This window comes from Microcaecilia unicolor, chromosome 8 (assembly GCF_901765095.1).
Source record: "Microcaecilia unicolor chromosome 8, aMicUni1.1, whole genome shotgun sequence".
Lineage (NCBI taxonomy): Eukaryota > Metazoa > Chordata > Amphibia > Gymnophiona > Siphonopidae > Microcaecilia > Microcaecilia unicolor.
The window spans coordinates 153320810-153343135 of record NC_044038.1 but is presented as its reverse complement, the minus strand read 5'-3'; the positions used below and the strand labels follow the sequence as shown (position 1 = coordinate 153343135).

Below are 22326 nucleotides of genomic sequence, written 5' to 3'. Positions count from 1 at the left end.
CCTCGCAAATACCTTTGCTGGTGGGGGTCCCCAACCCCCGTCAGCCGAAGCCTTCTTCAGCGACACCCGTCTCCGGCGCAGCTGCGTTCCTGCCCTGCTCTTCTTGCTCCTCCTGTCCTGTGCACACTGATGCTCCTTCTCAGTTTCACGTAAAGCAAGAAGAGCAGGGCAGGAACACGGCTGCGCCGGAGACAGGTGTCACTGAAGAAGGCTTCGGCTGCCTGGGGTTGGGGACCCCGCCAGCCAAACCAGGGGCCCAGACATAATTTGCGGGGGCCCAGGCCCCCGTGGCCCCCGTAGCTAAGCCCCTGCCTCTAACACCAGGAATTGGCATTGTTTTGTGCTGCCTGGCATCAGACATAGAACATAAGAGTAATCATACTGGGTCAGGCCAATGGTCCATCTAGACCAGTATCCTGTTTTCCAGGCAGCTCATAAAACACAGAAAGTGCAGTTAAATGTCTCAGGTTTCTGTGAATTGTGTCCTTAGGTTTCCTAAGATAAGTCACAATTCATATTCAGTAAGGTTTATCCAGCTAGGAGTGGCTCTTATCTAGATAAGTCTTGCTCATCAGGTCCAAACCCTAGATTTTCAGCAGCATTATCTGGATAATGCCGCTGAAAATCTGGTCAGACTGCTTCAGCATTTTCCAGACAGTGCCAGGGCAGTCTGGGACAGAGTTAGGGTGGAGCCCAGAGTTCCCTGGTTAGTGGCAATGTTCAGTCTGCTAACCAGGAAACTATCCAGATAAAGTTAAGACAGAGAAAAGGCTGTCCTAACTTTACCTGGTTAGGTACCAGTCTAAATATCACCAGTACCCAGATAAGCTGCAATAGCCAGTCTATACCTGGATATTCAGTGCTGGCCAGTATTCAGTTATCGGTGGTGAATATCCAGGTATAAAAACCTCACAGCAGCCAGTATTTTAAAAAAATGTTGACTGCCACAGACTGAATATTATCCTCATTGTTTCTTTTGTCACATTGCCACAAAATGTGGTGATGGGAAGTCAACCGAATATCACAAAGATTTTCCATATTAACTACAGACAATACCACTTCCCCATGAGACAACATTTTCCCACTAATGATGTACAATAGCACCTGATAAATCTTTTAAAGCAAGACAAGAGGTGGTACATTTTGGATAATTGACCAACCTGCCCTTTCTTTCTTGTTTCTAGGGACAGGATCTCCAACCATTGAGCCTGCTGTGGAGGAGCTTATCCTGAACAAAGGACAGCTGCTACATTTACACTGCTGGGGGAATTCTAATGTAACATGGCTTGTATCAAAATTCATGCAGAACAATGTGATCACTGTGGGTGGTAACAGCAGTCTAATTATTAAGCAAGTCCCTTACTCTAAAACAGGAACTTACAGATGTGTATACACCAATAGAAGCAATCCGGGACAAGCAAAGATACACGTCTATGTAAAAGGTAAAGGAGACATTACTTATCGTGCAATATGATATTCAACCAGTCAGAGCAACATTTCAATATGCCAGATTTGTAGGCTGCAATTTTTAAGATCAACCGTTGGAAAATTGCTCCTCCCCCAATGCGGGAGAAAGGGTGGTGGTGGGGCCCCACAGCCAAGGCCACCCTAGCAAAATACATACAGGAAGTTTATTTTTAATTCCCCATGTTTACATGAACCTTTGGACTCCTCATGCCCATTGGATCATAGATTTTCAAAGGAGTCTCCATATGGAGTTTCCCTTTCAAAATTTACTTGCAGTTCCACAGGTACTTAAATATCAGAGGGAGTTTGAAAATAGACCTCACAGAGAGGAATTTTATACCAGTGCATCTATATTTACGTATCTAGAGGGTGCCTATGTGGTACTTTCCTTTAACAGGTGAAATATTCACCTATAATTTAGGCAAAAACATAGAGCAGGTGTAAATGCTCTCACCTAAATAGTAATATAGTAGATGATGGCGAATAAAGACCTATATAGTCCATCCAGTCTGCTCAACAAGATAAAATCATTACATATGGTATGATGTAATAGATCATATTTATTTATTTTGGATTTTGCTCATACCTTTTTCACTAGTAGTGCAAGGTGAATTATATTCAGGTACTTCCCTGTTGGGTTCATAATCTAATTTTGTACCTGAGGCAATGGAGGGTTAAGTGACTTGCCCAAGATCACAAGGAGTAGCTGTGGGATTTGAACCAGCCACCTCTGGATTGCAAGCGTGGTGCTCTAGCCACTAGGCCACTCCTCCACTCTTAACACAAAAAATGCAAATAGGAGACAAACACCCTACACCAAAAATCAGACAACAAGCAACAAAGCAAGGGTAGACCAAAGGTGGAAGGAGGGCAATCAATGAGACGTGGAGGGGCATTTTCGAACGGGGACGCACATCTCTAAGGGCGCCCATCTATAAGGATGTCCAGGCGAAGGGGTGGGGAAACTCGTATTATCGAAACAAGATGGGTGTCCATCTATCATTTCAATAATACAGCTCGGGGACGCACAAATCTCAACATTTAGGTCGACCTTAGAGATGGTCGTCCCCGGTTTTCGGCCATAATGGAAACCGAGGACGCCCATCTGAAAAACGACCAAATCCAAGCCCTTTGGTCATGGGAGGAGCCAGCATTCATAGTACACTGGTCCCTCTGACATACCAGGACACCCTAGGGGGCACTGCAGTGAACTTCACAAATTGCTCCCAGATACATAGCTCCCTTACCTTGTGTGCTGAGCCCCCCAACCCCCCCCCAAACCCCACTCCCCACAACTGTACACCACTACCATAGCCCTAAGGGGTGAAGGGGGGGCACCTACATGTGGGTACAGTGGGTTTCTGGTGGGTTTTGAAGGGCTCCCATTTACCAGCACAAGCGTAACAGGTAGGGGGGGGGGGGCCTGAGTCCGCCTGTATGAAGTGCACTGCACCCACTAAAAACTGCTCCAAGGACCTACAGACTGCTGAGATGGAGCTGGGTATGACATTTGAGGCTGGCATAGAGGCTGGCAAAAAATGTTTTTAAAGTTCTTTTTTTTGGTGGGAGGGGGTTAGTGACCACTGGGGGAGTCAGGGGAGGTCATCCCCGATTCCCTCCGGTGGTCATCTGGGCAGTTGGGGCACTTTTTGGGGACTTGTTCGTGAAAAAGAAGGGACCAAGTAAGTACATAAGTACACAAGTATTGCCATACTGGGAAAGACCAAAGGTCCATCGAGCCCAGCATCCTGTTTCCAACAGTGGCCAATCCAGGTCACAAATACCTGGCAAGGTCCCAAAAATGTACAAAACATTTTATACTGCTTATCCCAGAAATAGTGGATTTTCCCCAAGTCCATTTAATAAGATGTATGGACTTTTCCTTTAGGAAGCCGTCCAAACCTTTTCTAAACTCCGCTAAGCTAACCACCTTTACCACATTCTCTGGCAACAAATTCCTACTACTACTACTATTTAGCATTTCTATAGCGCTACAAGGCATACGCAATGCTGCACAAACATAGAAGAAAGACAGTCCTTGCTCAAAGAGCTTACAATCTAATAGACAAAAAATAAATAAAGTAATCAAATCAATTAATGTGAACGGGAAGGAAGAGAGGAGGGTAGGTGGAGGCGAGTGGTTACAAGTGGTTACGAGTCAAAAGCAATGTTAAAGAGGTGGGCTTTCAGTCTAGATTTAAAGGTGGCCAAGGATGGGGCAAGACGTAGGGGCTCAGGAAGTTTATTCCAGGCGTAGGGTGCAGCGAGACAGAAGGCGCGAAGTCTGGAGTTGGCAGTAGTGGAGAAGGGAACAGATAAGAAGGATTTATCCATGGAGCGGAGTGCACGAGAAGGGGTGTAGGGAAGGACGAGTGTGGAGAGATACTGGGGAGCAGCAGAGTGAGTACATATATAGGTTAGTAGAAGAAGTTTGAACAGGATGCGAAAACGGATAGGGAGCCAGTGAAGGGTCTTGAGGAGAGGGGTAGTATGAGTAAAGCGACCCTGGCGGAAGATGAGACGGGCAGCAGAGTTTTGAACCGACTGGAGAGGGGAGAAGTGACTAAGTGGGAGGCCAGCAAAAAGCAGATTGCAGTAGCCTAAACGAGAGGTGACAAGGGTGTGGATGAGGGTTTTGGTAGAGTGCTCGGAAAGAAAGGGGCGGATTTTACGGATGTTGTAAAGAAAGAAACGACAGGTCTTGGCAATCTGCTGGATATGAGCAGAGAAGGAGAGAGAAGAGTCAAAGATGACCCCAAGGTTTCGAGCTGAGGAGACAGGGAGAATGAGAGAGCCATCAACAGAAATAGAAAACGGGGGGAGCGGGGAGGTGGGTTTGGGGGGGGAAAATGAGAAGCTCGGTTTTGGTCATATTTAATTTCAGGTGGCGTTGAGACATCCAGACAGCAATGTCAGACAAGCACGCTGAAACTTTGGTTTGGATGCAAGGTGAGATATCAGGGGTAGAAAGGTAGATTTGGGAGTCATCAGCATAGAGATGGTAGGAAAAGCCATGGGATGAGATTAATGAACCAAGGGAAGAAGTGTAGATAGAAAAGAGGAGGGGACCAAGAACAGAACCCTGAGGTACGCCGACAGGCAGAGGGATAGAAGTAGAAGAGGATCCACCAGAGAGAACACAAAAGGTGCGGAGGGAGAGGTAGGAAGAGAACCAGGAAAGGACAGAGCCCTGGAATCCAAGTGAGGACAGGGTATCGAGAAGTATGCTGTGATCGACAGTGTCAAAAGTAGCGGAAAGATCAAGAAGAATGAGGATGGAATATTGACCTCTGGATTTAGCCAGTAATAGGTCATTGGAGACTTTAGTAAGCGCAGTTTCGGTTGAGTGGAGAGGGCGAAAACCAGATTGTAGTGGGTCAAGAATAGCATGTGAGGAGAGAATTCCAGAGTTTAATTGCACGTTGAGTGAAGAAACATTTTCTCCGATTTGTTTTAAATTTATTACATTGTAGCTTCATCGCATGCCCCCTAGTCCTATTATTTTTGGAAAGCATAAACAGATGCTTCACATCTACCCGTTCAACTCCACTCATTATTTTATAGACCTCTATCATATCTCCCCTCAGCCGCCTTTTCTCCAAGCTGAAGAGCCCTAGCCACTTTAGCCTTTCCTCATAGGGAAGTTGTCCCATCCCCTTTATCATTTTCGTCGCCCTTCTCTGCACCTTTTCTAATTCCACTATATCTTTTTTGAGATGCGGCAACCAGAACTGAACACAATATTCGAGGTGCGGTTGCACCATGGAGCGATACAAAGGCACTATAACATCTTTTCCATTCCTTTCCTAATAATACGTAACATTCTATTTGCTTTCTTAGTCGCAGCAGCACACTGAGCAGAAGGTTTCAACGTATCATCAACAACGACACCTAGATCCCTTTCTTGGTCCGTGACTCCTAACGTGGAACCTTGCTTGACGTAGCTATAATTCGGGTTCCTCTTTCCCACATGCATCACTTTGCACTTGCTCACATTAAACATCATCTGCCATTTAGACGCCCAGTCTCCCAGTCTCATAAGGTCCTCTTGTAATTTTTCACAATCCTCCCGCGATTTAACAATTTTGAATGCTCGTCAGGGACGCCCTTCTTTTTTCCATTATCGGCCGAGGACGCCCATATCTTAATCACGCCCAGGTCCCGCCTTTGGTACGGTGCCGACACGCCCCCATGAACTTTGGTCGTCCCCGTGATGGAAATCAGTTGAGGTTGCCCAAAATTGGCTTTCAATTATGCCGATTTGGGCGACCCTGAGAGAAGGACGCCCATCTCCCGATTTGTGTCGGAAGATGGGCGTCCTTTTCTTTCGAAAATGCCCCCGACTGTGTTAACAGGGTACAAATTATATGACAATGATAGAATCAACTTGGAGGGGGGGGGGGGGATTGCACTATATGTCAGAGAGGGAATTGAGTCAAACAGATTAAACATTATACATGAAACAGATAGCAGTGTGGAATCATTATGGATAGTAATTCCATGTATGAAGGGAACAGACAGATGAAGAAATCTGGCAAATTGGGCAACAGTATAATAATGGGTGATTTCAATTACCATCAATTCAAATCAAATTTCTATATAAATAATTTCTGTATCTCGAGGACTGTCACATATTTATATCCTATAAATATAAAGTGAAGAAAAAAGACTTCAGTCCAAACCAGAGTCACACCTACTTGTAAGGACAGACCTTCATAAATGTGGGAGGCTCTTTTTAATCATGTCATAAAAAAATTCCACTTATTTTCTTATTTGCATGTTATCAAAATGACAAAACACCTTCAACAGATACAGAAAAAGCTGAAAAAAGCATATGAAAAATGTTGCCACGATTATATACACAGTACTTATCTTGAATTTCCCAGTATCTTTTTCATCTTGACATATTACCATCCAGTTTCATTTCTTAATTTCCAAATCCCGACGGGTTCCCTGTTTCACCTCTTTCAGCTGCTTCAGGGGAAAACATTAATATATTATGCTGCACACCATTCAAGATAACAAAATAACTTTCTGCAACTTCCAAGTAAAGATTTTCAGTTGCGCCTCTTGACAAAATGGCCGGTATAGCTATTCTTATGTTCTTATGAAATCCAAACAAAGGAGCTAGAGGTATTCTGTAAGTACAAACATGCCAGACCACAGAGCTGGCTAAACTCTTCTGTGCAGTTGTTGGTCTTTAGATATATTTATTCATACTAGGTTTAAAAATAATCAGTCTGCATTTCATTCACTCTAATTTCACATTCTTTTTTTTTTTTTTTTTTTGATAGATCCGGAGCATATATGGTATATGCCTGTCTGGAGAGTGAATACTATTGAAGGCACGGATGCTGTCATCCCATGTCTTATAACTGACCCATCAATTTCTCAAGTTTCTCTCAAAAGCAAATCAGGCTTGCTAGTCCCATCAGAAAACATATCCTACAGTGCTCAGATTGGAATCACTATCCGGAATGTGCAGATGTTTCATACAGGATCTTACAGTTGTCAAGCTTTGGTAAACGGCCTCCAGAAATTATCAGAGGAAGTCAATCTGAAGGTTGAAAAAGGTAGGTGTTTTAGCTTACCTTGATCAATTCTGTGATATTCCTCTCTAATGATGATCCTTGAACTGAACGGATGCAATGTTTACTTATTATCATGGTCCCAGCAAGGACAAAGATAGTTTTCATGAAACCAGTATTGGTTCTATGATGCATAGATGATAGTGGTGAAAATGTGATACCAGATGTGTACCATTCTGCTAATGGTTAGCAATATGGCATTGATAGTGAAAATAATATTTATGAAAGCCAGTTCTGATGGTGTGGACAGAGGAAATTTTTCAATATGGCATCTAAGTCAAAATGAAACATTTTGCTGAAAACATCTCAAAACGATATCTAGCTCAAAGCCATAACTGAACCAGAAAAATATCTAAAATTAGGATTTGATTATGGCTTTGAGCTAGATGTTTTCATGCTCAAAACGTCCATCTGTAAATAAAATATCCTGTGGCAGCATTCCTAGTAAACTGGCCACACAAAAATCCCAACAGTGCAGAGGGACAGCCTAGTGGTCAATATAATAGACTTCACTTAAAGGCACCAAGGTACAAATCCCACTTAAACCCTTTCATATTGTATAGTAGCCCTCCATGAACAGAAAAAACCTAATGTACCTAAAGGTCCACCACTGCAATAGCCCTCAGGCTTGCAGGTCACTTATATATTTAGGTACAGGAGGTATCTCTATGTTCAGGAGGGCTCACATATCGTTATTGAAATTAAAGAGTTAAAGTGGGAACTGAGCCTGGGTCCTGTGGTTTACTGCTTTCTGTACTGACCACTAGGCTACTCCATCCACTTGCTTGCTGCTTTCATGGGAATGACCATAAAATCTGAAGCAGTCATAGAACCTGGTATCTACTGTCTCTGTCACATCTTTGTGGGGGAGTGAGAGGGGGGTCAGTGATCACAGGGAAATTAAGGGAGAGGTCATGCCTTAATCCCGCCAGTGTTAGCTGATCAATTAGGACACCTTTTTGTGAGTTAGTTGTGGCTGAAACAGGTCTAGAGAAAAACATACCTTCTTTTTTGCACTGGACCTTTTTTCCTGATTAATTTATTTTATGGTTTGCCGTTGAGTGTGAGTGGTATAACAAACAAAATAAAACTTGAATTTAAAACGTGCTGCATTATCGTTGAAAAAGTCCAGATTTTAAGCCCACCCAATACATGCCTCCAACACGCCCCCTTGTGATTTACATGAACTGCAGAGTTAAATGTCTCAATTTTGAGTTTTGAAAATTGCAACTTGGACATTTTACAAGAAAACCGTCCATCTGCCACTTTGTGCTGCTTTTGAGATGTTTTTCTCTTTTGAAAATGAGTAATGTAGTGTCTGTAGACATGATGCTATATTAGCTCTCTTTGTAAAACTATTGAACAATAATGCCACTGGCAGTGAAGAGTGCAAAAGCTTTTCCTGTTGAATTGTACAATACAGGTGATTCAATTACCTTTTGTTTTTTTGTATTTTTTCTTAGCTTATCTGGAGCTTCCCTCTGTGACTTTGGAACGCAAAGACCATGTACGAATAAAAGGGGAGCCGTTCATCATCAGCTGCACAGTGACTAGTTCCAGTCTCAGGACTACAGTAGAATGGAAACATCCAGCAGAAAATGTAAATCATTGAACAATGGTTTCTTCAACTCGTAACGTTATTGTGTGTTGAGTAGAGTTAATAATAGCACAGGATCTTTAAATAAACTTGAAATATCTAATACTTTAATGCTGGAAACTACCCTCACACATCTCACTTACTTTTAATTTAATATTTAGAGGCTAGAAATGTTTGAATAGCTGGTTATAAATATAACAAAAGAGATTAAATGAAATGGAGGCTAAAAACATAGTGAAGGTTACAATGAAATAAAAATATATGGTAGTACTTAAGCATCAGTAATCCAGAACAAATTTATCAAGGCCCACATCCTGTCTTGGAAGCACATTTTATAAACATACGGGACAATATTTAGACACTATGACAAGCATTTGTATAAAACATAGGTCACTGTGTTTAAATAATCCAGCACCAATATCCAGATGAGTGGAAGAGCTAAATATTAATGAATTTATTTATTGGGAATGAGATTGAGTAGCCATCTTTCTGAAGACATTCACCCAAGATGACGTACATAAGAAAGGCAAGGACAAATCAAATTCGGGTATACATATAAAGTATCACATACCATGTAAAATGAGTTTATCTTGTTGGGCAGACTAGATGGACCCTTCAGGTCTTTATCTGCCGTCATTTACTATGTTACTCTTTGGGGTTCTACATGGAATGTTGCTACTAATTGGGATTCCAGAATCTTGTAACTCTTTAGGATTCCAGAATCTTCAGAACTTTTAGTACAAGAACAGTGCAGGGCAGACTTCTACGGTCTGTGCCCTGAGAATGACAAGGACAAATCAAACTCGGGTATAAAGTATCACATACCATGTAAAATGAGTTTATCTTGTTGGGCAGACTGGCTGGACCGTTCAGGTCTTTATCTGCCGTCATTTACTATGAATGTATGAACAGCATTCACCGCAGCAACTGTACATATAGGGCTAGACCATATATGACACCTAAAATTTGGCACCAAAAAATATTCTAGAAGCCTCGCTTAGAGTTAGATGCTATTTATAAAATAGTGCTTACGCCTGGGACTTGTATCTAACTTTAGGCTTGGCCATTTGCACCAACTAAAATGTGGTGCAAATGTGCACACCTAAATTAGACACGTATCCCCGTTATTCTATAACAATGTGCGTAAATTCTAAGAATGCTCCCATTCTGCCCATGACCCTCCCATTTCTACACCCCTTTTTTAAACTCATGCATAAAATGTAGGCCTAAAGTTATGTGCTGTGATATCCCCCTTCTCACTCAGGGTGACCTGGTTCACAATATGCAAATCATATGCAGATTAGTGTGCTCCCCTTCTCACTCAGGGTGACCTGGTTTCCACTCAGCAAATTAAGCAGGTCTCACCAACTGCATATATCTCAGGCAACTCTTTATTCCAGCCCCTGGGCACACTTCTTCTAGCTTAACACTTTTATACTTTCATAGGTCTTCACACTGAGCCTCCCCACACAGATACATGGGCTCAGTACTACACCAATACTTTGGGGACTCTCAACCCCAGGCTTTGCAGCCTGCTTCTCTTAGTACTTCGGACACACAGTCCCTCTTTGAACACACAGTTCTAGACACACAGTCAAACTCTAATGCTTTAGGGACTTCTTACCCCAGGACTTTCAGCCTGCTGATCTCCTTTGGACACCCAGTCCACCCCCAAGTCCATAAGGTTAGCCAGTATCTTTCAGGGGCTCTCTCTTCTTCTGCTGCTAGCTCACTTCCCTCCTTTCACAACTCAGGTGGGGTATAAAGTGGTTAATTAGCTACCCAGGACCCAGCCTATAACCACCTGCACCTGTGGACCTCCCAGGGCTCTCCCCGTTCCTAGTGACCTCCACCTTCTTCTAGCGCCCTCTAGTGGCCTACACCGTATAGGACAGCCTCATACCTTCTCACAGTGCGTAAGTTCTAACTAAATCTAATTAGTGCTAATAATAGCTTGTTAGAATGCCAATTATTGGCACTGATTATCTCATTATTCAACAAACTTGCACATGCTACCAATACTTCAGAAAAGGGTTGAAAACTTTCTTTTTCCCAAAACCCTGACACTCGATACCAGCAGCACTCACTCTAAAGAACATTCCCATAAAACCCAGGGCAACACCCAATTCCTATTGTCAATCTGTCTACTGTAAAAATATCTATTGTAAAAGCCCACTGTTAAATACTGCTCTCTGTATATTGTCTACTCAAACCAGTAAGTCTCAAAACTTACCGCAAACCGATTCTCAAAGTAATACATATTACTATAAACATGCTTGCTAAGTATTGTAAACCGCACTGAACCCGCTATGGAGATATCAGTGGTATACAAGAATAAACGACTTGTCTTCTGTAATGGAACCTAGGCACCTAGGAAAGGCAAGGCTATGACCTTGGTGCCCATATTTACACACGAACCTACCTACTAGCAGGGTGCCTAAGCACTATTCTGCAAATACCAGCTTAACTCACAAGGTGCATATTTGCAAGGGAGGCATGCACAGGGGTGGAGCACAAATGTGGCACCCACTTATGACGTATCTATAAGGTATGTGCATCCCAGCCACATTTAGGTATCCGCACTTACACCATGTCTCTGGCTGGCATAAAGGCGAGCATCTAAATGTTATTTATTTATTTAGATTTTGCTCACACCTTTTTCAGTAGTAGCTCAAGGTGAGTTACATTCAGGTACTCTGGATATTTCTCTGTCCCCAGAGGGCTCACATAAGTTTGTACCTGAGGCAATGGAGGGTTAAGTGACTTGCCCAAGATCACAAGGAGCAGCAGTGGGATTTGAACAGGCCACCGCTGGATTGTAAGACTGGTGCTCTAACCACTAGACCACTCCTCCACAATTTTAGGTTCCATTATAGATTACGCTATGGCACCTAGGTCCTGTTATCTAAAAGGAGGTGCTCAGTGATAGAATTGCCACCTCTATGTATAGCCAAGGGGTTTAAGTTAGAAAAGCAAATTTTCTGTCCCACTTTAAGCCACGTAACTGTACAGATACTGGAGGACTCTATATATGGCGACTAAAGTTGCGTGCAAATCAGCACTCATTGCTGATTTGTACATGCAACTTAAATGATTAATGAGCCAATCCGTGCCAATGATTGGCTGCTAACAACCAATGATTGCCATTCATTGATCTTAATTGGGATTTACAGGTGAATCATATTCTATAACGCTCCACGCATAAATCCTATAGTGTGTAAATTCGAGGGGGTGTGGTCATGGTCATTTTGGGGAGGTTCCCAGAATTTACAAACATTGTTACAGAATAGACCCCATTGGTTCCTAATTTAGGCATCGGCATTTACACCTGCTTTCAGCAGGCGCAATTGCCGGCATTGTAAGTTAGTCGCCATTTATGTGCTTAGCGCTTTTCTGTAAAGGGTGCGGATCCTTTATAGAATAGTGCCTTTTATAGAATCTAGTCCATTGTGGCTGAATATTACTGCTATCGGTATAGCTGAGCAAAACACCTCGCACTGCCCTGGCATTATATGGAGAGTAAAGAAAACCACACCAAAGGGGTGGAGGTACACTGGTTCCTACGTAAAAGGTTGCAGAAGCAAGAAGTAGGAAAGGTAGGCTCTTCTAAAAACCACAGGAGACGTCTATAAAAAAACAATTCTTTATTGCAAGCAAAGTGACAACGACTCAACACAGCTGTGTTTCGGTGCTAGCTCACATCTTCTTCAGGAGTCTTATGATGTATAGCTGATTGTGTAAAGTTGATAGCTTGTTACATTGAAGAGATTGCTACAGTACGGTGCACTTCTCTGTTCTGACAGCGGAAGTTTATACCTTATATGAAAGTTTTTTTGTAACAAACTATCGACTTTACACAATCAGCTATACATCATAAGACTCCTGAAGAAGGCGCGAGCTAGCGCCGAAACACAGCTCTGTTGAGTCGTTGTCACTTCTCTTGCAATAAAGAATTGTTTCTTTATAGACGTCTCCTCCGATTTTTAGAAGAGCCTACCTTTCCTACTTCTTGCTTCTGCATTATATGGAGAGTGCCAGAGCGGTGGAGGGAAATTTCAGGAGCACTACCCATATCTTCTGCTGCACTCCATCTAAAACCCACCCTATGTGTGAGGAATTTCATGCCCAGACACTTTAAATTTGTTACAAAATATCATTTCCTGTAGTGTCCTCTTTCTCCCTATTCTATTTCAACATTCAGCATGAAGTAGAGTTGCACAGGCACAGAAATTTCATCCATCCCTGCCCATCCCCAATGGAATCTAACCCATACCCACCCGAACCTGCTAAGATCCATTTCTTCCCTCCCCATCCCCCACAATTAATCTCCTCCATCCCTACCCATACTTGCAGGAAATGACGCTATTATTTACTTGCTCTCGGTCATCTGTTTCCTCCCAACCCCAACAGCCTCCCGTGATTTTTGGATGATTTTCACTATTCAGCCAATGAGTGTTCCAAGCCTCAGTCTGGTGCTCCAATTGCCTCTCTCTATACGTTTCTCCGTACATTTCTGGTGCTCCAAGTGGCTCTTTTAATGCATTCCAAGTCTCATTAAAGAGTCACCATAGATTTTAGAAACATAGAAACATGATGGCAGATAAAGGCCATATGACCCATCCAGTCTGCCCATCCTCTGTAACCCCTAATTTGTCCTGTTCCTAAGAGATCCCACATGCTTATCCCATGCCTTTTTAAATTCTGGAATAGTCCTCGACTCCACCACCTCCACCGGGAGGCCATTCCACGCTTCCACCACCCTTTCTGTGAAATAATACTTCCTCAGGTTGCTCCTAAGCCTATTCCCTCTCAACTTCGTTGTATGCCCCCTCATTCCAGAGCTCTCCTTCATTTGAAAAAGGCTCTCTTCCTGTATATAAATGCTGTTTATCTTTCTGCCCTCTCCCAAGTATAAAGTTACTATTTACCTGCAAGCTGGAATGTCCAGCACTCCAGAGAATATGGTCCTAACACCACCAGGTGGAGAGACAGAAAGACACAGAAGGCTATAGTAATAATATGAGAATAATCAATAATAGTTTATTACACTTACCAATCAGGAATACAATTAGACTACATAATAGAATTAATTAATTCTCATATGAGACAGCAGCCAGGACACAAACGTGACCTCTGACATTAGCTCTCTGGTTGTCTCTCTCCATAATTCTCCTTTTATACTCTTTTCTCCCATAGACTAGTATTGGAAGTACAACGTCAGCATTTCTCTCATTCTAGCAAATTCTATCTTTACAGAAGCAAAGTTCTTCATAACATATTTGCTTATCATAAGTAAAGTTAGTAAGGTTATCCTACTTTGCAAAAACCATCTTCCCAGCAACTAAAGTTGTGTCTTTTCCATTATCTGCTTTTCATGGTCAACAGCAAATTTTCCCTCTTACATTATAGTATTCTCTTGCCACATATATCTTTGTTATGACTCCATATCTGCCTGTGTCTCCAACAGAAGGAGCAAGCTGACATGAGACTCACATTCTGTATAGTTACTTATGATTTAGCTTCTCAGTGATTCTTAACCTGTTCATAGCCTGTTCACAGAGGAATAGCTGTGCTCATAATTCTCAGTTACTGTTGCAAAGTTATTTTATGGCTTCTATCATGTCTCCTCTCTCCCTCCTCTCTTCCAGCGTATACATGTTGAGGTTCTTAAACCTGTCCCTATAATTTTTGCATTCAAAACCGCTTACTAATTTCGTAGCTGCCCTCTGGACCGACTCCATCCTGTTTAATGTCTTTCCATAATTGTGGTCTCCAGAATTGCACATAGTACTCCAAATGAGGCCTCACCAGAGATTTATACAATGGCACTATTACCTCCTTTTTCCTGTTGGCCATGCCTCTCTTTATGCACCCAAGCATCCTTCTGGCTTTGGCCATCGCTTTTTCTACTTGTTTGAAAGCTTTAAGGTCGTCAGACACAATCATCCCCAAGTCCCGCTCTTTTGTTGCACACTGAAGCACTACACCCCCTATACTGTACTGTTTCCCTCGGATTTTTGCGACCCAAGTGCATGACCCTGCATTTTTTGGGATTAAACCTTCGTTGCCAAATATCGGTCCATTCCTCTAGCTTCGCTAGGTCCTTCCTCATGTCATTCACACCCTCCACGGTGTCCACCCTGTTGCAGAGTTTAGTATCATCCACAAAGAGACAAACCTTACCAGACAGCCCTTCCACAATATCGCTCACAAATACGTTAAAAAGAGCTGGCCCTAGGACTACACTTCCGTTGGAGAACTCATGAGAACTTTTTCCATCCCCACGGGAATCCTGTGGAATTCTTCCATACCTGTGCGTATCCTGCAGGTTCAACAGGATTCCCGCTATACCCATTCCCGTGCGGCTCTCTAGTGTGAAGCTAAAATTAATGTTCCTATTTGTTTATTTAAAATCTTACTATACTGCTTCTCTCTGTCATTGAAAGTTTCAGTGGCAAGTCCTCGTTTTGCAACCTGCACTTATATAAAATCCTCTTCACCACTTTACAGATGTATCCTCAGCTAATGTTTTTGGAGTTAGCAATTGATCCATTCCCTATTAATAAACATAGTTATTACATTTCTTATCACCTGTCTTCTGTAATTCATAGCATAGAATAAGCACAGTAAAGTACTGGTCTTCTCTACGACACCTTGAGCAAGACCTTTGCTGAGGCATGATTGATAGGGTAAGGAATTTGATATACTGCCTTTCTATTACCACCAAAGCAGTTTTTGTACCAGTGCAATGGAGGGTAAAGTGACTGGCTCAGGATCACAGAAAGCTGTAGTAGGAATGGAACTCAATTTCCATGGTCTGCAGCCCACTGCATAAGTACATAAGTATTGCCATACCAGGACAGACCGAAGGTCCATCAAGCCCAGCATCCTGTTTCCCAACAGTGGCCAATCCAGGTCACAAAACAGTACAATATATTTTATGCTGCTTATCTTAGAAAAAAGCAGCAGATTTCCCCCCAAATCATTTTAATAATGGCTTATGGACTTTTCGTTTAGGAAGCAATCCAAACATCTTTTTAAACCCCACTAAGCTAACAGCTTTTATTACATTCTCTGGCAATGAATTCCAGACTTCAATTACTTGTTGAGTAAAGAAATATTTTCTCCGATTCATTTTAAATTTACTACTTTGCAGCTTCATTGCATGTCCCCTAGTCCTAGTATTTTTGGAAAGAGTAAACAAGCTTTAGCCTTTCCTCATAGGTAAGTTATCCCATCCCCTTTATCATTTTCATCTCCTTTCTCTGTACCTTTTCCAATTCCACTGTATCTTTTTTGAGATGTGGTGACCAGAATTGCACACAATATTTGAGATGCAGTTGCACCATGGAGCGATGCAAAGGCATTATAACATCCTCATTTTTGTTTTCCATTCCTTTCCTAATAATTTCTAACATTCTATTTGCTTTCTTAGCCGCCGCAGCACACTGAGCAGAGGGTTTCAACATATCATCAATGATGACACCTAGATCCCTTTCCTGGTCGGTGACTCCTAGTGTGGAACTTTGCATTATGTAGCTATAGTTCGGGTTCCTCCTTCCCACATGCACCACTTTGCACTTGCTCACATTAAGCGTCATCTGTGATTTGGATGTCCAGTCTCCCAGTCTCGTAAGGTCCTCTTGTAATTTTTCACAATCCTCTTGCAATTTAACAACTTTGAATAACTTTGTGTTGCCAGCAAATTTAATTACATCACTAGTTACTCCCATCAAAATCATTTATAAATATGTTAAAAAGCAATGGTTCCAGCACAGACCCCTGGTGAACCCCACTATCTACTCTTCTCCATTGAGAATACTGACCATTTAACCCTACTTTCTGTTTTCTATCTTTTAACCAGCTTTTAATCCACAATAGGACACTACCTCCTATCCCATGACTCTCCAATTTCCTCTGGAGTTTTTCATGAAGTACTTTGTCAAATGTTTTTTGAAAATCCGGATCCATAATATCGACCAGCTCCCCTTTATCCACATGTTTGTTCACCCCTTCAAAGAAATGTAATAGATCGGTGAGGCAAGATTTCCCTTCACTAAATCCATGTTGGCTTTGTCTCATTAATCCATGCTTTTGAGTAAGCACTAACCATTAGGCTACTCCTCCACTCCACAATGCAGAGAGTCAAACAAATGCAGCATTTAGATAGCAGTTTGGAAGATATGTTTATGATATGTACATTGGTTGTCTTCATTCCAGCATAGCTGTTAGAAAGCTTGGACTCACTATTCAAAACTGTAGCCATCTCCTAACAAATGATTTATCTGCTCATCTTTAAGCTCAGTATTTGGTAGCCCTTTCCATTTAAGTAGTACTTGAATATGTAATCCTAAACATCTATGGATATCTTATTGGTTTAAAATTAGAACTGGGATATATGCAGTCCTCCTCAATGAAGACATTTATTTGGGTAACAGCTGGATTTCATCACCATCTGGATAAATTTTGGCCCCACCTTTAAACCAGTGACAGCATTCAAATGAATGGTTCCCGAGTATAATATCAGAAAGGACCTGCAGAGCGGGGGATCTACCTCAGAAAGGGGTATGAGCATGGCTAAACATGGACCCCTTGCACTCATCTGTTGATTGGCTGCAATTTACACCACTGCCCTAGCCCTGCCTGTATGTAAACAAATACATTCTGGCTGGGCATCGAGTTGTTCAACAAAAATGTAGCCATTAAAGAGTTGGGTGCCTTCTTCTAGGTGTCCCAGTGCTATGCAGTGAAAACCTATTCTATCATGGCACCTAAGTGCCCAGATTCTGTTATGGAATACTAGTGTTAGCTCTTTTTGGAGCATCCTGTTACACCAGCTATAGACCTGATATAACTGCAGGTCCCAAATGTGGCAAGGGTGTCCATTACTATATTCTGGGCCCTTTTACCAAGCTGCGGTAAAAGGGGGCCAGCGCTGGCATCGGCATTTGTTTTACATACACACTGAGGCCCCCTTTTACTTCAGCTGGCAAAAGGGAAGTCTTGCCTTCCTGCAGGAAATGGCCATGTGGCAAGTAAAGCACTTGTCATGCAGCCATTTCGAGGGGTAGCCCTTACCGCCACCCATTGAGGTGGTAGTAAGGGCTCCCGCGTTAACCCGGTGGGAACTGGGCAGTGCACGGCACTTCCCGATTACTGCCAGGTACATTCTGGCACTACAAAAATAAATTTTTGTAGCTCCAGAAATGGTGGCATGCTACAGGTGGGATGTACCGCCGGGCTACCACAGCAGCCCGGCAGTACTTCATATTTAGCGAGCAGTAAGCCTACATTGGGCTTACCGCCACATAGTAAAAGGAGCCCTCTGTAAGGTATGCATGTAACTGGAAGCCCCGCCTACGCATCTCCCATGCTCCACCCATGCGAACGCCTCTTGCATTTACATGCTATGCTACTCACGTATAGTGACGCAGAATAGTGCTTAGGTGCAGAGGCGTAGCCAGGGGTCGCCAGGGGAGTGACCACTCCCCCAAATGGACTTCCGATGGCGCCTATTTTTCACACGATCTGTCACATTTGAAATATGTGCCGGCACCTTCAGCAGTCCGCTCTCCACTCCCCCCACGCCTGGCTACGCTTCTGCTTAGGTGTTCTTCTGCCACTTAATACGCTCAAGGGAAGGGTAACCTTGGGTGCCCTGTCAAAGAATTGCTCTTTAATTAGGCCCAAATTTTTTGAAAAAGAACTATACTGGCTTCTTTTTCAGTACAGAGTTCAATTTAAAATACTTGTTCTAACTCATAAAATGATATATATAGGCCTTCCCAAATATTTGGCAAAGCTAACCTTTCTATATTCCCTATCTCGTTATTTGTGATCTATAAATGACCATCAAACCCATTTTAGCCAATCCTAAACAAGCCTACTATGAGGCTACAGGGAAGAGTGCCTTTTATTTTCAGGCCCCCTTCCTCTGGAATAATCTCCCGTTATTCATTCGATGTGCACCAGTTTTAAAGAAATTCAAAGTGCATCTTAAGACACACCTTTTCACCATGGCATTTTCCTAAACTACCAGGACTTCCTGGAGGGAGAAGTGTTAGGCATCTTTTGTTTTTAATGAAAGTAGGATGATTGTTTCTTAATGTAACTGCTGACTTTCCTATATTTACAATGAAGAGAGGCTGAGAAGGCTAGGGCTTTTCAGCTTGGAGAAGAGACGGCTGAGGGGAGATATGATAGAAGTGTATAAAATAATGAGTGGAATGGATCGGGTGGATGTGAAGCGACTGTTCACGCTATCCAAAAATACTAGGACTAGAGGGCATGAGTTGAAGCTACAGTGTGGTAAATTTAAAACGAATCGGAGAAAATTTTTCTTCACCCAACGTGTAATTAGACTCTGGAATTCGTTGCCGGAGAACATGGTACGGGCGGTTAGCTTGACGGAGTTTAAAAAGGGGTTAGATAGATTCCTAAAGGACAAGTCCATAGACCGCTATTAAATGGACTTGGAAAAATTCCGCATTTTTAGGTATAACTTGTCTGGAATGTTTTTACGTTTGGGGAGCGTGCCAGGTGCCCTTGACCTGGATTGGCCACTGTCGGTGACAGGATGCTGGGCTAGATGGACCTTTGGTCTTTCCCAGTATGGCACTACTTATGTACTTATGTACTTATGACATTCCTTTCTTATTAATTTCTAATTATTATTATATTCATCGTTTTGATTTATGCTGTAAATAAAGCAATTAAGAACATTTTAATAAACATAATAAATATAGTTAGCACTTGATGCAGATCACATAAATGATTTTGATTATCAACCAGCTTAATTTTATCCAGCACAATCTCTGAACATCTCTATATATCTGCAGGCCACTGTTACGCAAGATAGTGATTACAGAAACCAGAAATGGAGTGCCATATCTACCTTAACCATACCTGCAGTGAATAAAATGGACGCCGGCAACTTCACCTGTGTTGGCATAAACCGTGGTGGATTCACCAACAAGTCAACATTCTTGCGAGTTGTAGGTAAGCAGGCCCTTAAGGGCAATATTTTATTTATTTATTTATTTATTTTATTTGTTACATTTGTATCCCACATTTTCCCACCTTTTGGTAGGGTAATGGAATGACCAGTATTCCCTAAGGGTTTTGTTACATTGGCACTGGGTAACCTGGGAAGGTTCCAATCTCACAATAGTTTTCAACATCCAAGCAGGTAATTGTCAGTTTAATCCAATCAACATAAAACCAAGACTTATAACCTAAAAGTCCCATCTAGTATTCACTTGCTACCCTTGTTTCTGGTGCAATTTTAGATTTCATGCCCAGGTAACTAAGCAGTTCTTTAGTTTACAGTCAGTTCATGGTTCCTATGTTCTCCTGTAGTAAGGTAGTCTTTTGGTTTTAAGACCTGTAGCGCTTGATTCCATAGGGCAATCAAGGCTTTTATCTGGCTCACAGTGATGTAAGACACAACAAATATTGCACTGAGTAAAGGTCCACTATGATGAGGGATATTTTCAAAGTGGGTTTATTGAGGATTATTATTAGTGAGAGGGTTCACTGTAGATTATGTTTATTGGGGTGTCTATAAAGGGACAATCAAGCTCAGGGATAAGTGGGTGAGGGGTAGGGTGAGGTCTTCCCACCCATGGCAGCAACAGCATATCACCAGGGCTGGTGCAAGGAGAAAAGGGGCTCTTGGTGGACCTTTAGCCTTGTGTGCAACCCAGTTCATTTTCAAGCCCTTAGGGCCACCCCTTAAATTCTGATAAATAAACTCAACAGTTATGATTATCGCAACACCATTCCTCGAAGAATGATGCTAGGAGTCATGTTAGAAATGTTTTTCACATGCAACACTTCTTATACATATGATAATGGCCTGTTCTAAACTCACATGTCTGTATACATGCATAAATACACATGCCAACAATAACACATATCCCCTAATACCCAGCATTCAATTTTATTCACAAAGTAACATAATAATAATAATAATAACTTTATTTATAACCCGTTAAATCTGTAAAAGTCTAAGCGGGGAGCAAATCACATACAAAGTATCTATCTATAGCAATAATATTTTATTGCCAACAACATTCAACTTCTATAATGAAAGATTTTTAAAAATATTTTTGGGAACCTTCTGAAGCGGTTTCATTAAAGCGAGCAAATAATGGTTCACTGGCCACTATTTTTCATCATCGGTCTCCCATATTTTCATGTGCAATGTCCAAATCCTCCATGCATTTCTCGCTAGTTCTGCCTTTCCCCAATCCCAACAATGCCAGTCTATAGTAAGATGAGGAGAAAAAGAAAATTTCAGCCCCTGACTGCTTATTTACCAGGGCAAAGTCTTTTAAAAAAAATGCTTTTATAAAGACTGTCTTGTAGACACATAATCCAAAAGCTATTGTTTAAATATCCATTAACCCCATGCAAACTGAAGAGTAGAAAATCTCCTGGACCGGATGGTATTCATCCTAGAGTACTGATAGAACTGAAAAATGAGCTTGCGGAGCTACTGCTAGTGATATGCAATTTATCCTTAAAATCGAGCATGGTACCGGAAGATTGGAGGGTGGCCAATGTAACGCCCATTTTAAAAAAAAGGTTCCAGGGGAGATCCGGGAAATTATAGACCGGTGAGTCTGACGTCGGTGCCGGGGAAAATGGTAGAGGCTATTATTAAAAACAAAATTACAGAGCACATCCGAGGACATGGATTACTGAGACCGAGTCAGCACGGTTTTTGTGTGGGGAAATCTTGCCTGACCAATTTACTTCAATTCTTTGAAGGAGTAAACAAACATGTGGACAAAGGGGAGCCGGTTGATATTGTGTATCTGGATTTTCAAAAGGCGTTTGACAAGGTACCTCATGAAAGGCTACAGAGGAAATTGAAGGGTCATGGGATAGGAGGAAAAGTCCTATTGTGGATTAAAAACTGGTTGAAGGATAGGAAACAGAGAGTGGGTTTAAATGGGCAGTATTCACAATGGAGAATGGTACTTAGTGGGGTTCCTCAGGGGCCTGTGCTAGGACTGCTGCTTTTTAATATATTTATAAATGATTTAGATATTGGAGTAACTAGCGAGGTAATTAAATTTGCTGATGACACAAAGTTATTCAAAGTTGTTAACTCGTGACAGGATTGTGAAAAATTACAGAAGGACCTTACAAGACTGGGCGGCTAGATGGCAGATGACGTTTAATGTGAGCAAGTGCAAGGTGATGCATGTGGGAAAAAAGAACCCGATTTATAGCTACGTCATGCAAGGTTGCATGTTAGGAGTTACGGACCAAGAAAGGGATCTGGGTGTCATCATCGATAATACACTGAAACCTTCTGCTCAGTGTGCTGCTGCGGCTCTGAAAGCGAATAGAATGTTGGGTATTATTAGGAAAGGTATGGAAAACAGATGTGAGGATGTTATAATGCCGTTGTATCGCTCCATGATGCGACTGCACCTTGAGTATTGTGTTCAATTCTGGTCGCCGCATCTCAAGAAAGATATAGTGGAACTGGAAAAGGTGCAGCGAAGGGCGACTAAAATGATAGCGGGGATGGGACGACTTCCTTATGAAGAAAGATTAAGGAGGCTAGGGCTTTTCAGCTTGGAGAAGAGACGGCTGAGGGGAGACATGATAGAGGTATATAAAATAATGAGTGGAGTGGAGCGTCTGTTCACGCTTTCC

At 42.2% G+C, this 22326-nt stretch overlaps 1 protein-coding gene across 1 annotated transcript in view; it reads left to right on the top strand.

Moving 5' to 3' along the window:
- The window catches only part of CSF1R (colony stimulating factor 1 receptor), a 120364-nt gene that overhangs the window by 23372 nt on the left and 74666 nt on the right, over nucleotides 1-22326 (top strand). Inside the window, exons 2-5 of the mRNA XM_030213013.1 lie at nucleotides 1185-1442; nucleotides 6762-7040; nucleotides 8519-8655; nucleotides 19491-19650. Of these exons, the coding sequence (XP_030068873.1) occupies nucleotides 1185-1442; nucleotides 6762-7040; nucleotides 8519-8655; nucleotides 19491-19650 (834 nt within the window). The remainder of the gene's footprint in view (nucleotides 1-1184; nucleotides 1443-6761; nucleotides 7041-8518; nucleotides 8656-19490; nucleotides 19651-22326) is intronic.